Below are 18,209 nucleotides of genomic sequence, written 5' to 3'. Positions count from 1 at the left end.
TTGCAAAGTGCAACATATATTTGCTTTAGACATCCAGCAAATTTTAACGAGGGTGGGGGTGGGGGGGTTGTGAAATCTAGATAATTGCTCATTAGCAGCAAACTATTTGGAGTGAGTTTAGGTGGGGGGGGGGGTGGGGTTGTGAAATCTAGATAATTGCTCATTAGCAGCAAACTATTTGGAGTGAGTTTAGGTGGGGGGGGGGGTGGGGTTGTGAAATCTAGATAATTGCTCATTAGCAGCAAACTATTTGGAGTGAGTTTAGGTGGGGGGGGGGGGGGTGGGGTTGTGAAATCTAGATAATTGCTCATTAGCAGCAAACTATTTGGAGTGAGTTTAGGTGGGGGGGGGGGTGGGGTTGTGAAATCTAGATAATTGCTCATTAGCAGCAAACTATTTGGAGTGAGTTTAGGTGGGGGGGGGGGGGGGTGGGGTTGTGAAATCTAGATAATTGCTCATTAGCAGCAAACTATTTGGAGTGAGTTTAGGTGGGGGGGGGGGTGGGGTTGTGAAATCTAGATAATTGCTCATTAGCAGCAAACTATTTGGAGTGAGTTTAGGTGGGGGGGGGGGGGGTGGGGTTGTGAAATCTAGATAATTGCTCATTAGCAGCAAACTATTTGGAGTGAGTTTAGGTGGGGGGGGGGTGGGGTTGTGAAATCTAGATAATTGCTCATTAGCAGCAAACTATTTGGAGTAAGTTTAGGTGGGGGGGGGGGGGTGGGTTTGTGAAATCTAGATAATTGCTCATTAGCAGCAAACTATTTGGAGTGAGTTTAGGTGGGGGGGGGGGGTGGGGTTGTGAAATCTAGATAATTGCTCATTAGCAGCACACTATTTGGAGTGAGTTTAGGTGGGGGGGGGGGGGGGGGGTTTTGTGAAATCTAGATAATTGCTCATTAGCAGCACACTAAATACACTCAAACAAAATACATTCCAAATGAGTAGACTAGGTGGATATGTTCCCATCACTTCATGCTGGGAAGGTTATTGAAGGAAAATATACATGCATGACAGAAAATAACAGGAAAAAAATCCAGCATGTGTGAGGATAAAAAGGGGACATTCACACTATATTGCAATGATGGTAAGTAGTGTTTGAAGCAAGAAATACATTATATTATCAAAGATTACATAAAAGAACATGTGATGCTAATAAAAGAAAAATATCTTACCTTAATATAGTCCTTCTGCAGGACCTGTATGATGGCAGAACAGGTCTCTGGGATAATGATCCCCAGAGCCTGGGGGGAGATGCCTGTCGAGAACTTAAGGTCCTGCAGGCTTCTCCCTGTGGCCAAATACCGCAAGGTAGCGACCAGCCTCTGCTCCGGAGTGATGGCTTGCCTCATGCAGGTATCCTGCCTGCTGATATAGGGGGTCAGCAAAGCCAACAAACGGTCAAAAACGGGGTCCGTCATCCGGAGAAAGTTCCTGAAATCCTCAGGATTATTCTCACGGATCTCACGGAGCAAAGGCATGTGACAGAACTGGTCACGCTGAAGCAACCAATTCTTGGTCCATGAACTCCTCCTCGCCCTGTTCATGGACTGGTCTTGGGCTGAAGAATAAACTACAGCACCAAGCACATACAATGCACGAGCTCTACGACGAGTACGTACAGGTAACATGGCTTCAAAACGGTCGGCTGGTCAGAACGCACTAAACAGAACGCACTGAAGAACAGCAAGGCCTGTGAAGAACGACCTGAAAATCAGGAACGAGCGGCCAATAAAACAAAGATTTCTCAATGCCAACTGACCAAACGCACTGAAAAGCAGATACAAACCTCACAAGCACAGACTGAACAACAGTTAAAACGAACTGAAAAATACGAGTCTCACAAGCGCGAATCGTCTCTCACCAAACTTCTACTAACACGAGATAAACACGAGATTAGCAGAAGGAGCCCAAAGGGTGTCGTACGGGCTATTGAACTTCCGTTTTATAGTCTCGTCGGACTTGGTGTACGTCACCGCGTACTAGGCTGTCGTACTTTTGTGTGGTCGTGTGTGTGTAAGTCCGTTCGTAAGAAAGTCTGCCGCAAGTCCGCCGAAGGTACGTCGGAAGTCTGTCGGACAGGCTGTCGGACTTTTGTAGACGAAAAGTCCGACCGTGTGTACGCGGCATAAGAAATGGGAGAAGCTGCGCTAAAAAATGAAGTCCATAACGGTTGACATCAGGGAAAACAAAATGTCCATTGGGAACATGCAAAGAAATAATAACACCACAGTGTGCATATACAAGCAGTGTGCCCAACCACCATAGCTGTTGATTGAGCTTACCAAACGGCAAGCTTAAAAGGCAGATGGCTATAGCCCAGCCAAGGCCTTTGAGCTTGCTGATGATCGCGGTGTTCGGATGGCAGGGGATCAATCTCTAAGGTCCACTTCCGGTATCCACGTACTCAATTGAAAACCCTCCGATCACTCCACTCTCACTCTTCTGAATAGGGAACTGCCATGACAGCTCCGCTCTAATGGTGGTTCCCTATTCAGAAGAGTGAGAGTGGAGTGATCAGAGGGTTTTCAGTTGAGTACGTGGATACCGGAAGTGGACCTTAGAGATTGATCCCCTGCCATCCGAACACCGCGATCATCAGCAAGCTCAAAGGCCTTGGCTGGGCTATAGCCATCTGCCTTTTAAGCTTGCCGTTTGGTAAGCTCAATCAACAGCTATGGTGGTTGGGAACAACTGCTTGTATATGCACACTGTGGTGTTATTATTTCTTTGCATGTTCCCAATGGACATTTTGTTTTCCCTGATGTCAACCGTTATGGACTTCATTTTTTAGCGCAGCTTCCTCCATTTCTTAGACTTTTTGTTGTTATCGCATTGTATGCTGCTGCTTTTTGCCACTGTTTTGCTAGTGCAGTATTTCCACATTCCTATATTGTATATACATAGTTGCATTAATCCAAGTTGGTATAAAATATTCATAGAAATTATCTTTACCATTTGCAATTTCTTTGTATGGATTATTAAGCATGCTATGCAAGTGATATTACACTGAGCATTGTACTTATCTGAGGTGACTAAATCACCTACATTTGCTTTATATGGAGCTACAATATATGGATGGAGCAGTTTGATAGCAAAAAAAATGTTAGTCACAAGTAATCCTTTGGGCCATCGGTGTTTACTATGAAACCGACATGAAATGTACTGTGCTCTGCAAAGGGGGCCTTGAAAACTGGAAAATACAAATAAACTAAAATATAATAGGCAGAAATTTAGTTTGAAAACTTTTTGCCTGTGTGTGTATATAAGCCAGAGGCTCTAAGGAAGCAAGATAGATTGTTTGAGATAGCAACCATTTGTTTCACAGCAAATTACCTTTTTAGAAAAGATATCATGTCAGAGGTTTGGTGTTTTAATGGATTTCCAATGTTTTTCTAGCTGCAGTAAAAGAATGTCTAAAGAAGACTCTAAAAGACTGTTCTTAAATACGTTCAAAACTAGTTTAGTAGAAACAAATAACCCCCATCCTTATGAACTATGAATGTTTCAAGGGTTTCCTACTGACTATTTTTTTTAGGAGGAACTGCATGCTTTGTCACAGCTTAGATTTTTCAGTGTTGTAAAAGCAGTATAACCTAGAAGGTTATGGTGAGAGGGGTTAAATGGAACCCAAAAATCCTCAGTTGAACCTCTGCATAGCATGGTAGAACCTTTGTGAAAGTATACCTTCATCGTTTTACTCTTATCGGGTCTAAAGTCCTGTACCACAGAGGCCATGGTTTACATACAATGCACTGATGATGGCCAAATGACCTCAGATAGCTTTATGCCATTTGGAATAAATGGCTCTTAATATTAGGCTGTATCTACAATATACACCATTGGTTCTGGATGAGCAGTTTGCCATTGAGGCAAAAAGGAATGATTTGGATGGCACCCCCGAAGATTTTGAAATGAGAATTATTTTTGGGAATGAGACACACGTACCTTATGTTCTGAGAAGACTTTACTGTGCTACGCAATGTTGTAATACAGAAGTTCTGGTTGCAGAAAATGTTTGTATTTAGACTTCAAGCTTCATGCAAACATTTGTGAAAAGCAGTAAGCCAGTCACACAAGGAGGAAAGCAGGGATGTATGTGGAAGCTCTATACAAGCACACGCACACATTTGGTGATGCTGAAATCTAATAAGCACCTTCTGGGACAAAATCTTTTGATTTATTTATTTTTTTGTCCTTGAAAGTTAATTGTTGTTGCCACTTCCTTCTGAAAAGCCAAAGAAGGTCTTTTACAAACTTAAAGTAGAAGTTCAGCCGAAAACTAACTTACTCTAAATCTTCTGGCAGCCACATTGTAAGACTAATCTATCTAGCCCAATACAGCAAAAATCGCTGGACATATCTTTTATGCAACCAGGCCGGTCCCGCGCGGAGACGTCAGCGGCTGCTTCTCTGTGTAGGCGTGTGCAGGAGAGGCAGCTGACAACGAACACCCTATAATGTGTGACCCTATGTGTGACATCACTTCCCAGGCATTTCTCAGCCATTGTTGGCTGTCTCTTCCACACAGCATCCGCTGCTGGAGACCGGACCAGAGAGGCTACAGAAAAGGTATGTATTGCGATTTTTGTGACTTTACAGGGTTAGATACAATAGTCTTAGAATGTGGTCACCAGTAGATTTAGAGTTAGTTCGTTTTGGCTGAACTTCTACTTTTCATCCCACAAACAATCAATCAGGTTGTAGAATTTTTTTGGCAGACGAGATGTCCACTACACTTAACCTCCCTGGCGGTATTCCCAAGTTTGGCTCGGAGTGATTTTTCACTAACTAACCCCGAGCCACACTTGGGATTGCATCGCAGGATCCAGGCAAAGTTACTTACCTTGTCCCCAGGATCCTGCGATGTCCCCATGCTGTGTCTGCGGGCTCCGCCCGATGTACTGTGTGCCAGGCTCCATTCCCTGCGAGCATTGCGATGTATGGGGGCAGGACCCGGCGACAAATTCAAAAAGTTAAAAACACATAACACAGTACACTGTAATCTGTAAGATTACATTACTTTATCAAATCATTTTACATCCCTTTTGTCCCTAATGCTCTAGTGTCCTGCATACAGTTTTATATTATATATACTGTTCTTTCTGCCTGGAAACTTGAGAATGTCCATGGCAACCAAAAAGCATCCCCTTACATCAAAATGGTTTTTGACCAGCTAGAAAACAGTGATAGTTAATAAGAATCACTTGTAGAATTGAGTGATAGTGATTCGTAGGGAAATTTTTCATCGGACACCGAAAGTGACGACAGCGACAATTCTGCAACTGAGCAAATTTCAGTGTTTTTGATTTAAATACCTTATTGATCATGTGACGTCATAAGGGGACGGGGTCTATATAAGTCGCCTCGCACACATCATTACAGCGGGAGAGAGCGTTGTGTCAACATCGAAATAAGAGAAGAGGGAACAAGACGACGGAGAAGACCAGGCCACCACTAGCAAAAGAGCGGCAAAAGAGCAGAAGATAACGGAGGAGCCCGGCAGAAGAACCGGACACCGGGAGAAGAGGCCAGAGAGCGGGAGAAGAACCGGACACAAGGAAAAGAGGCCGGAGAGAGCGGAGAAGTCAGAAGAAGACCCCCGGAGTCGGAAGAAGACCCCCAGAGCTGCCTAATAAATTACTTTAAAAACCTTTGTAGTGTGTTTTTTTATTGACACTTTTTTCCCCCAGGTGAATGGGTAGAGGTACGATGTACCCCATACTCATTCACATAGGGTGGGGGGCATGGATCTGGGCGCCCCTTATTAAAGGGGGCTCCCGGATTCTGATAAGCCCTCTGTCCGCAGACCCCGACAACTAATGGCCAGGGTTGTCGGGAAGAGGCCCTTGTCCTCATCAACATGGGGGCAAGATGCTTTGGGGTGGGGGGGCCCGCAGGGCGCCCACCCCCTCATGTTGAGGGCATGCAGCCTGGTACGGTTCAGGGGGGGGGGGCCCGCTCACTCGTCCCCACCCCCCTTTCCTGACCGGCCGGGCTGCGTGCTCGGATAAGGGTTTGGTAAGGGTCTGGTTTGTCGCTCATCGGGAAAGGAAAAAAACAGTTTTCCTTTCCCGATGAGCGAGCCAGCTCGGTGCTGGCTCCCGCGACGGGGCTCGCAGGTGTCAAATCTCGCCGATAACAGTGATGAGATTGACACAATATCGCGGTCACCTGCTGTATAATATTATTTTTGTTAATTATTTATAGTTATTTATTATAATTTATGATTTTGTTTTTCAAACTTTATCATACCCGTGATGTCTACTAGACTCTTGTTTGGACAGATTTAATTGAGTTATTCCTAAGAATTACAGGCCTACAATATAAAATGCTAAATTTCTATGCAAAACAATGTACCACTTTGAGACGCAAAAATCTGACATAATCATACTGCCAGGGAGGTTAGTGGCGTGCTAATATTAAAGCTAGATGCCGTAAACTAATTCCTACAACCATGCAGTCACATCATCCGTGGCTGTCACTAGCTGAGGAAGAAACATCAGCGGAGTTGGCGGTGGAGGGGGATGCATCAGTGACAGGAGAAATGGACCCATCATCGCTGGAGAACAGAACAATTGGAGCTACTGTAGGTGAGACGTAATGTGCAAGTTTGCTGTGAATACTTGCACATTACATTGAGAACTGACCCCCAACAGTAACTTCCCATTGTGGAAAGTCCACAGAAATTCCTTAGAACAAAGAATAGGTTAGCACCTCAATTATAATAAAGTGTATCTTTGGACACAATAAAAAAACATATTTAATAGATATCTGCAATACTTGCACATTTCCCCATGTTTTTTCTTTTTAAAAACACAGCAAGTATAGAAAAGTACATGTTGATCCCTCATAAAATCCAGCGAGCTTTCAAAGTGTTACTAAACCCTTGTTTTATTTTACATTAAAATAACAAACATGGCAGAAACGGCACCTTCTGTCCAGTTCTTCCCCGTTAACAACTGCAGCATTACACCTATGGTACAAAAAAGGATTGTCATCGATGTTGTCCACGGACCCCTCGCCACTTACATCATTATTTGATCACCCTGCCCTCCCCCAGGGTATGGGATCCAATATGTTGGGCCCATATCTCTGTTCTGCATGGCCTATAGCAAGCTCATTTGTGCACCCAACCTTGGGTACACCTATAGTACCAGGAGTACAGGGTAACTGGCTTACAACTCTCCGCATATCTTCCTTCTGTTCAGACCAGTTCTCCTCTTCCCAAATACATAGGCCCTTGACAGGCAACGAACAACTGTGCTCTCTCTCAGATACACCCAAACACCTACTCTCCATCATTTATAAACTGCAACACTCACTGACCCATGACCAACTCCCCCTCTTACACCAGGAGGTGGGCCACGGACCTGGGAAGAGAACTCTCCTTAGCTGACTGGCAAAAGTCATTCTACTTCACGCACAAATCCTCCCCCTCTTGTTAAACACAGGAGAAGAATTTTAAACTTCTATCCAGGTGGTACAGGGACCCTCAATCACTAGATAAAATCTTCCCCTCTGTCCCCACTTCATGTTGGAGATGTGGCGACGCAGAGGGAAGTTATCTCCACATCTGGTGGGAGTGTAGAGTCATCCAACCCCTCTGGTCTAAGGTTTTCGCCATTTACAGGAGTCTATATGATTGACCAACGACACCCACACCAGAGATGGCTCTATTGTCTATGCTTCCAGGCTCCATACCCTCGTACGTACTCTATTATGCTTTTTCCTATCAGCCGCCAGACAACTTATACCCCTTTTTTGGAAAAACCACTACCACCCCTCCCCTGTCCTCCTGGGTCTCAGTGGTTAACGACATTATGTGCATGGAAGAGATGATAGCCTTAGACAATGATACCTTTGATACATTTGATACTCTCTGGCTCGTTTGGATCAAATAACGCCACCTCTGATTCCCTGAAAGCCCTATTAACTCCCCTCAATTGAACTAAATGCACCTTATGTCCCTGACCCCCCGATTTGTTGCACCAGGACCTGCTCACTCCCATCTATCCCCCTTTCCCCCTGCTACACCCCAACCCTTCCCCTCCCAACCTTCCAAACCCCCCCCCCCCCATCTCTTTCTCATTTTCTTCTCCCCCGAATTCTATATTGCAATGCCTAAGATCTGGAAGTTTTCATCCTCACTCTTCATAGGGTGATTCGCAATACACGGCGGGCTAAGCCGATACCTACTAGCAAAAGGTCACACCTGTATATTTCATCGGTCTATAGCCAAGAGTACACCAAATATAAAACCTATATTGTATTGCTTCCTATACTGAACATCCAGCTATAATGTATATTATGTTGTTTCACTCTGTTAAACACAATAAAAATATAATGGACTCCAAAATAACAAACGTGTTTTACTTACCTGCTCTGTTTAATGGTTTTGCACAGAGAAGCCCCAATCCTCCTCTTCCCAGGTTCCATGCTGGCGCTCCTGGCCCCTCCCACCTGCCAGGTGCCCCAATAGCAAGCAGCTTGCTCTGGGGGCATCCAAGCAGGTGCGCTCCCGAACCGCGGCTCTGTGTGTCAATTTACACACGGAGCCATGGCTTGGCCCAATCCCTCCATATCCTGATTGGCCCACTGGGTGTGATTGATCGCAATCAGCTTGCGCTGTTGCCAGCAATCAGGAGTGCGAGTCCCCAGAAAGCCAAGGTTCTTGTGGACATCACTGGATCGAGAGGGGGCTCAGGTAAGTATTAGGGGGGCTGCTGCACACACACAAGGTTTTATACCTTCAAGCATAAAATGCATGAAGGTAAAAAAAACCTTGTGCCTTTACAACCACTTGTAGTGAGCTCACAACTCTGCCTCTTCTACACTGAAATCCCAAACAGTGTTATCAGCCCTACCCTGTTCTCCCTTGCTGAATTACTGAACACCTCCCATAGCGGTATGGCAATGAGGGGGGGAAGGGGTTCTCTAGACCAGGAAAAGGGTATGTTCACACCAGCTGCTGCATTGCAATGCAGCGACTGGTATGCGGTGTGAAATGAAAAAATGTGGAAAGAAATAAAACTGCGCTCACTTATGTCCTACCAATCCAGCGCAATGAGTTTCCAAGCAGATTAACACATGTTGGCACTGTGATTAATCACAATATAAGAAAAATATATAATCTGGCTGCCACTTGAACTGAAAGATAAATGATTATGAGATACAACAGTCTGTCACATTAAACAAACAAATGTGAAAAGACACATAATATCAAAGCGGCGCTCCTGTCAAATTGCTGAGAATTGACACAATTGCATATAGGGTAAATGCACATATAATCGCTAAACAGTAAATCACAGATCTGACAAGTGGATAAACGTGAAGGTAAAGTTCGTGGCTAGCTTCATAAGTGAATAAGGAAGTGGAGATGGTCGGCTTGGAAATCCACATCATCAGCCTCATCTCATGTGTTCAGACTAAACATTAGTCTGAACACATGAGATGAGGCTGATGATGTGGATTTCCAAGCCGGCCCAGCAGTGAATTAATGGGAGATCATGTATGCTTATTACCTACAACTTTGTGGTGAGTTTGAACCCCAGAGGGGCATGTGGAGCACGGGTTTGAATACGGTGATTGGTGCACTATCCGACCATCTCCACTTCCTTATTCACTTATGAAGCTAGCCACGAACTTTACCTTCACGTTTATCCACTTGTCAGATCTGCGATTTACTGTTTAGCGATTATATGTGCATTTATTAAGCTAGCCACGAACTTTACCTTCACGTTTATCGACTGGTATGGTCTGGCCAAGATCGGCACAGTGATGATTTGCCAGTCTCACCGAATTGCACTGGTTTTTTTTTTTTGGACATGTCCCACAGACATCTCATAAAGTTCAGTTGCTGCCTGCATGGTGCAAACCATTAATTGCCTTGCACTGCGCTGCATTTAAACAGTATTGGAAGCAGTACTTTTTTTTTCAGCGCACACCGCCCTCACACCACTGCAATGCAATGGTGCAAATTGGGTATATAGGGAGATCAGGCATTTTGAATTATCAAGAGGTGAAACTGTATGTGGTATGAATGGAGGCAGCGAGAACTGGACAGGGCTGACAACACTGTATGAGACTACAGCACAGCAAAGCAAATGTGTTGTCAGGTCACTACAGAAAATTAGAAGCACACTGGATCAATGGGAAATTTTCTGTACTTGCTGTGCTTAAAAAAGAAAAAAAGAAAAAAGACACAGGGATTGCCCAATGCATGTAATATCAGGATGTTTTGACGTTTTTGTTTTTTACGTAATTTTATGAAGTTTGTTAAAAGCGTGGCATCTGATAATGAGCTAATCATTTTTATTTGAACAACTTTTTGCCTGCATGGTGTTTAGATATTAAAATTCCTTTTGAACCCTTTCATGATACCCCCTGCATTTAACCCGCTTTAACCCTTTTGCTGGCAGAGCCTTTTTTTTTCTTTTCTTTTTTTCTTGTTCACGCAAGTTAAAATCATGTTAGGCCTGATGAGTAGTTAAAACCCCCAAACTGTATACATTTTCTGAAAGCATAGATGCTGGGAGATAAAATGGTGGTAGGTCACACAATATTTTAACAACGGGTTTATCGAGCGCAATTCATTGGTCTGGGGGTTAATCACTGCTAATGGCCCTAGAAATACTGCTCTTAATCAGGCGTGCGCAGTAGTATGTAACGTAGTAAAATCAATGTTTTTGTACATAGGTTTCTCCGGCCTGTGTGTTACATACGTACGTGCATTTGGGAGAGGAAACCAACATGTTTTTGTGGGTGGGGCATTTTCCAAGTGCTTGGGTGTAATTTTGTTTTACACATTTATTTTTTTTCACTTAACTTTTTTGTTTTTAGGGGAGCAATAACCCTCTATGTGATAGCATATATATTGTGACAGGTTCTCTTTAATGATACATCAGAGGTCTATTAAACCACAGATGCCTCCCCTGCACTTCATTAAAGCGGAGCTTCAGTCATTTTTTTATCTAATAAATCTTCTGCCCTTGTTGTTATAACTTTGGATAGTAAAACATTTTTTTCTGCTAGTAAATACCTTATTATTATTATTATGCAGGTTTTGTATAGCACCAACAGTTTGCGCAACGCTTTACAACATGAGGGTAGACATTACAGTTACATTACAATTTGATACAAAAAGAATCAGAGGGCCGTGCTCGTTAGAGCTCACAATTAGAAAAATACAGCCCACTTCCTGTTTCTTGTCTGGTCATTAGCCTAGGCGTATGACATCATGCACAGCTCTCTCTCTCACTCTTGTGAGAGTTTGCCAGGAAGGGAGGGGGTTAAGTCATAAGAGGGCCAATGAGAGCTGCAGAGCTGGAGGTGTGCCTCTGTGTAAATCCAGGAAGTGAACAAGGCAGCAGCTTTAGTTGCCCACAGTGAAAATGGATGCAGCCAGATTCAGTGGAGGGAAATTTCTGCAGCATATTTGGCAAGTACAGAATAGCAGTATATATAAAATAATATGCAAAGTGAATGGAGGGGAGCTTCAGAATGGCAAAGATGTTTTTATTACAAATTATGTGAGCAGACTGCAGTTCCTCTTTAAAGCTAATGAAGTGCAGATCGCACTCCATTAACTTCTTCCCTGGCCACAGAAGCTGGGAAAAGTGACAGCAAAAACCAGAAGTGACGTAATAAATCCCAATTCGGGGTTCCTATTGGCTAAAGTGGAACAGTGAACAGACTTTTGCTGCCCCTCCTCCATTTACCCAGAGGCTCTGAAGCAAAGAAAATCAGGTTGGGGGGCACAGTGGTGTAGTGGGTAGCACTTTCACCTAGCAGTAAGAAGGATCGCTGGTTCGTATCCCAACCACGACACTACCTGCCTGGAGTTTGCATGTTCTCCCTGTGCCTGTGTGGGTTTCCTCCGGGTACTCCGGTTTCCTCCCACACTCCAAAGACATGCTGGTAGGTTAATTGGATCCTGTCTAAATTGTCCCTAGTATGTATGAATGTGAGTTAGGGACCTTAGATTGTAAGCTCTTTGAGGGTAGGGACTGATGTGAATGTACAATGTATATGTAAAGCGCTGCGTAAATTGACGGCGCTATATAAGTACCTGAAAGAAAAAATAAATAAGAAACCTGAGACCGTCCTGGGGATGCCATTGCTGAGGTCAGTCAGTTGCATGCTTGGTGCAGGTCAGTGACCGAAAGTACTGCAGACTATGGATCAGCATAACCGCCAAACCACTTCAATAGAAGAGGTCAGCATTGCAAGCCTGCACAATTTTTCTGTACTTTCTGAGAAAAACATCTCTTATCTTGTTTATAATGGTATCATAATATACCCACAGCTGTTTTCCATTAAACACTTTTTAGGTTCTGTAAAACAACTTACTTTGCTTTAATGCATCCCCTATCCGTAATATCTATACTTTGAGTTATTATTATTATGCAGGATTTATATAGCGCCAACAGTTTGCATAGGACTTTACAACATGAGGGCAAACAGTACAGTTACAATACATTTCAATACAGGATGAATCAGAGGGCCCTGCTCGTTAGAGCTTACAATCTAATGTGGTGTTTTTTTTGGTTTTTTTTATATTATTACATACTGTTCTGTTCCTTTTTTTAATTGCAAAATAATAAAAAATATATTAGCACCAAAGACTGAGTTCTGTGAGCATGTTAGAGATTTATACCTATGAATATAAATATAGCGCTGTATTTATATTCATATGTCTCCCAAGTGATTAGCTTTGTGTATAGCAGCTGCATTTTGTATTTCATATATTTTTTTGATACACCCTTAGCGCGAGCAAATATATTTAGTTTATATATTTTCACCCTAGAGATTTATACTGCCACCTAACATAGTAGTGGGCTCAGTTTTCTATATACTCACCAGCAAGGGGATACGTTGATATACAGCTGATCCTTTAGTATCTGCCGCTAGCGGCCAAAAAGCGCCACTGAAACGACTGTAAAGCACCGCTAAAAATAGTGGCGCTTTACCGCCGGCGCCTCATTGTGAAAGTGGGTTTAACGTTTACCATTTTCAGCCAGCAGGTGGTGCTATGTACCATAACGGACGGGCTCTCTGTAAGGAATCTCTCGGCATGTGTACTGCTTGCACACTCTGCTACACATCTATAAGGGTCTGTTCACCTAAACTGCCAAAAAGCAAACCGGCTGGGCATTTTTTATTACAAACACAAAGCCTTTGGCAGGATAACCTCCGTGTACATCAGATATATAATCAACAGTTTATTGGACTTCAGTTTTAATACTCCTGGATTACTTGCAGGAGTGAGTAGACAGGGATAGATTGGTGTCTTTGGAGTAATTCGACTGTTTTTATTATGAAAAGAGTGCCTGTCTGTACAATGAAACATATTTCAGCCCTGAACATATTAAAGACATTGATTACAAGAACGTTATTAATAAGTTATGTACTTGCATTCATTTTGCTAATACATATTTTGCATTTCCATTGGCAGGGAGTGGTGAACCGCCCTCTAGTGGTCGCGCATCGAAAGCCGCTGCCAAGAATATGTCCATCTTTGATGGTAAGGTTCTAGTCCTTTTCCCAGAAATTCTTAACACTGTTTAAACACCTTCACTTTAAATTGATAATTATTACTGTGTAGGTGCCTTATGAAGATTTTTTTTTTCTTTAATGGCAGAAAAAAGTGTTTCAGGCTAAAGAGGGATAATTGGTATAATCAAGTGAAACGGATTAGAACAGGCTGCCGAGTCTCAGCGTCTTTACCTTTTTGATATTTGACTTGGTAAAAGCCTTAAAAAAATGAACAAAAGTGCCTGAACGGGTCATTTCTAAACCTCCTGCCTTAGTATTATGACTTATTTGTATAGTGTGTTCTTTTAATCATATCTTGCATGAGAAAATAACATTCTAACAGTATAATCTACTTTGCTTTATAAAGTAAAAGAAATATAAAATATTTTATGTTCTGGCGACAACACAGACTTGCTGCTCTGCAGGTTGTGTGAAGTTTCTCCAATTAGAAGCAGACCAGATCTCTATGTGTTTTTTTTCTACAAGTCTCCTGAGACAGTGAGAGAAAAATCAGTCTCATTTATTTTATATATTTTAGGCTCAGTTCATAAAGCTTTAAAGCGGATGTAAATCCTCTCCTATACCCAGTGAAGGGAACAGCCTCCGATAATACACAGAGATAAAACTAATCCTCCTACATAGGTTTTACTTGTTTATCTGTACTTTTCTCTTCCCTACACCCCTTCAAAAGGGCAGAAAAGTGTTAGAATCTTTCTTCATCTGTCAGGAGCACAGAGGAGGGGGCGGAGAGGCTTCAGTAACAGTGTGTGAGAGCTGATTGGAGGAAAGGCACGCAGCAGAAGAACTGTGTTCTAAATAGACAAGCTGTCTGCTGAACCTCCAGCCTGTGTCTTAGAATAAGAGGAAGGTGAAGCCTCCATCTATCAAGATGTAATATCCCACCCCCGTTGTGTTTAGCCGGTTAGTGGGCATGGAAGGAGGAAGTGAGCTGTCATTTATCACTGTGTATATGTCCACATGTAGAAGTATGTATGTCCACATGTGTGACGCTATAGTTGTCACGCTTCTGTACACATTGATCCGGCGCCGGGTTTTGTCTCCTGTCTGAGTTGCTCGGGCTCCTGCCTATCCGCCCTGAACCTAGATATTATCAAGCCTTTGCACCTGTGTGTTAGTGTTCGAGCAACGTGTCTTCACGTGCCAGCCGGATCCCTCTTTTCCTTGGCTGTTCAACGCCATCTGAGTATTTCCATATTCTGTGCGTTGTTTGATCCTGTCTTTGTTCTCAGTGTTTTACCTCTGGCTGTGCTGTAATATTCCCTTTGGTTTCTGTCCATGGATCACTTCATTTCCTGTTGCTGCGTGTGCGTCTTTTTCAGGTTTGTTTCCTGTTTGCTCGCAGTCCTTGTCAGCTTGCTCTCTCTCTCTCTCTCTGCACCATTGCTCAGGATCCCCCTCTCTCCTGCTCTTTACATTTGCTCCCTGCATCCTCTCCTATACCGTTCCTTCCTAACTAGCTGCAGTAGGTTTCCTTGGTTCCTAGTCTCCTCTGCGTACCCGTTTCCTTCTAGTGCTGTTTGTTTGCACTGTGTCTTCATGGGTGTGCTAGAGCCAGAAATGGCTGCACCCCATGGCTGGTCCTGAGTCTTGTTATTGAATATATCCCAACGTGATAAACACAGGACACAGACAGGCTGCAAATGTTTTACGCGTTTCACACAAAAAAACATGCCTAATTGTAACCCCAGCACGGTATGATTAAGCACGTTTTTTTTGTGTGTGAAACGTGTCAACCATTTGCAACCTGTCGGTGTCCTGTGTGTATCACATTGGGATATATTCAATAAAAGGACTCAGGACCAGCCATGGGGTGCATCAATTTCTTCTATTATACGCTTTACGGAGGCAAGCCGGGGTGGGCACCCACGTGTGGAGTCTTTTCGGCTCATTTATCTCACCTTGAGCGGATTGTTCACACTCTCCATGTTCTAGAGAACCGCAACCTGGGGGCTGCCTTGCAGCGCAACATCCACACCTCCACCGTTTGTGTACGGTCACACTACTCCCCCATAGTTTTTAATGAAGTGGTTTTAATGACGCATTAAAAAAAAAAAAACACTGAGAGGTGGGGGGGAGGGGGGGGCAGGGGATTGACAGAAGAGACCCCATCAGTCTCTTCAGTCATACATGTTTCTCTTTGCCTTAGGATAATTGTAGACTGAGCTGTCCCATGTGCAGTTTTCTGTTAGGGAGTTTCACTCTCTCTGTTTGTCTTGTTTACCATTGTCATTAAAAGTAAAAGAAAATCTGACATTTTGGGTTGTCCCCAGAAAAGTAATAGAGGGGAAATCTTCCAATGGGGACACTAGTTCTGGTGACCTGGGTGTCCCCAAGGGATTCCCTTAATTTGCAGGGATTTTCTCTAACTTCCTGTTTTGACCGTGGGACAAAAAGTGAAGGTAAATCTCCCATTTGGGACAAGGTGGGCAAAAATAAATCTTACAAGTGTTATACCCTCCCTTACGCTATCCAAAATGAAAAAAGAAAAAAAAAAGGTTTTGGCTCTAGTTTTACCTTAAGCCATATTAATATAATTTTGTAATTTTCAAAGTTTATTGGCTGAAATAATAACTGTCACTTTTTTAAAAAACTGGAGAGTGCAAAATCTTGTGCAGCTGTGCTTCGTATTTATATATGGTAAAGTCAAGCGCTGTTATTAGCAAAAAAAACTAAATTTACCTACTACGTGGCCCCAAAAATTCTTTTATCCACTTTCCGCCCGCCATATAGCAAAATGACAGCGGCAAAGTGGTTGCAATATCCTGACCAGATGTCATATGACATCGCCAGGATATCAAGCCGCTGCGCACCCCCGGGGGTACGCATCATGGCGATCGCTGTTGTGGTGTGTCAGTCTGACACACCTCTACACCGATCTTGGTAAAGAGCCTCTGACAGAGATTCTTTACCACGTGATCAGCCGCGTCCAATCACGGCTGATCACAGTGTAAACAGGAAGAGCTGTTGAGCAGCTTTTCCTCACTCGCATCTGTCAGACGCAAGTAGAGGAGAGCCGATCAGCTGCTCCTCTGACAGGGGGGTCTGTGCTGATTGATTATCAGCGCAGCCCCCCCCGAGGATGCCCACACTGGACCACCAGGGATGCCCACCACTAGTCATCACCAGGTATGCCACCCATGGCCACCAGGGATAACAATCAGTGCACACAATGGATGCCAATCAGTGTCCACAATGGATGCCTGCCAATCAGTGATGCCTATCAGTACCATCCATTAGTGCCCATCCGTGCCACCTATCAGTGCCCATCCATGCCACCTATCAGTGCTCATGAGTGCCGTCTTTTAATGCCCATCAGTGCCACATATTAGTGCCCATCATCAGTGCCATCTCATCAATGCCCATCAGTGCAGCCCCATCAGTGAAGGAGAAAAATTATTTACAAAGTTTTGTAACAGAAACAAAAAAAACAACTTTTTTTTTCAAAATTTTCGATCTTTTTTTTATTTGTATAGCAGAAAATAAAAATTCCAGAGGTGATCAAATACCACCAAAAGAAAGCTCTATTTGTGGGAACAAAATTATACAAATTTATTGTCATTCAAAGTGCGACAGCGCTGAACAGTGAACATTGGTCTGGGCAGGAAGGTGCATAAGTGCCCGGTATTGAAGTGGTTAAATATTGACTAATTAACAAATTTTAAAAATCATATATACTTACTTATAAAATTATTGACACATATTTATGATTGTTTCCACGTTTATGGGGACTCATTGACACTTAAACACATATTTTTGAAACTTTTTTTTGCACAGCATCTTGTGTTATGAATTTATTGATTCAATGTTCTAATTTGTATATCTCACATTGGTAATACTATTATAAGTTATATAGGTATTAAGTATATATGATTTTTGAAATAGGTTAATAAGTCAATATTTAAAAGAATTTTTGGGGGCACGTAGTAAGCTAAAGTTTTTTTTTTTTGCTAATAACAGCTCCTGACTTTACCATATATAAATATATTTTGTGTGATTCACACTTAAAGGGGCAGCAGTTATTTTTATATAAACGAAAATCTGCGCTGGCAACTTACCAAGTAGAGAATTAATAAACTATAATGAAACCAAATAATAAAACCAAATAATAAATACACTATGCAAATAGTTGTGAATGTGAAAAAAATACATGAGAGCACATATATATATTATATAAATTTTTTTGCATCAGTTTAGCGATCTTCTATCGCCTCAAGTCGCATAGTGTTTTGGATGTGTTTTTTGGATTATTCATCCAAACTGCATCACTTGTATGTACATATATATTTTTGATTTGTCCCTTATCACATTGAGTTACCCAGTCTGTTAGTGCATATGTGCACGATTTCACTCAGTACACAGCAAATTGTGCAAGGTCTACAAAAAAAAATTTTTCCCTTTATACATTTTTTTCACATTCACAACTATTTGCATAGTGTATTTATTATTTGGTTTTATTATTTGGTTTCATTATAGTTTATTAATTCTCTACTTGGTAAGTTGCCAGCGCAGATTTTCGTTTATATATTACTAAAGTGTCAGCACTTTTATCCTGCAGCTGCCACGGGATAGTTAGAGTTTGAAGATCATCATATAACATAAATTTATTTGCGAGCGCTGTTTTGTATGTATTTAGCAGTTATTTTTAGAACCAT

The 18,209-nt window shown here is 42.6% G+C and overlaps 1 protein-coding gene across 2 annotated transcripts in view; it reads left to right on the top strand.

Annotated features, from left to right (window-relative positions):
- MRE11 (MRE11 homolog, double strand break repair nuclease) overlaps window positions 1-18,209 on the top strand; it is a 497,020-nt gene that overhangs the window by 295,115 nt on the left and 183,696 nt on the right. For both annotated transcript variants that reach the window (XM_073613016.1, XM_073613017.1), the window contains exon 16: window positions 13,457-13,525. In XM_073613016.1, the coding sequence (XP_073469117.1) occupies window positions 13,457-13,525 (69 nt within the window). The remainder of the gene's footprint in view (window positions 1-13,456; window positions 13,526-18,209) is intronic.

This window comes from Aquarana catesbeiana, linkage group LG02 (assembly GCF_042186555.1).
Source record: "Aquarana catesbeiana isolate 2022-GZ linkage group LG02, ASM4218655v1, whole genome shotgun sequence".
Classification (NCBI taxonomy): Eukaryota; Metazoa; Chordata; class Amphibia; order Anura; family Ranidae; genus Aquarana; species Aquarana catesbeiana.
Note: the sequence above shows the minus strand (reverse complement) of the source record. Positions and strands in the feature narration are given on the sequence as shown.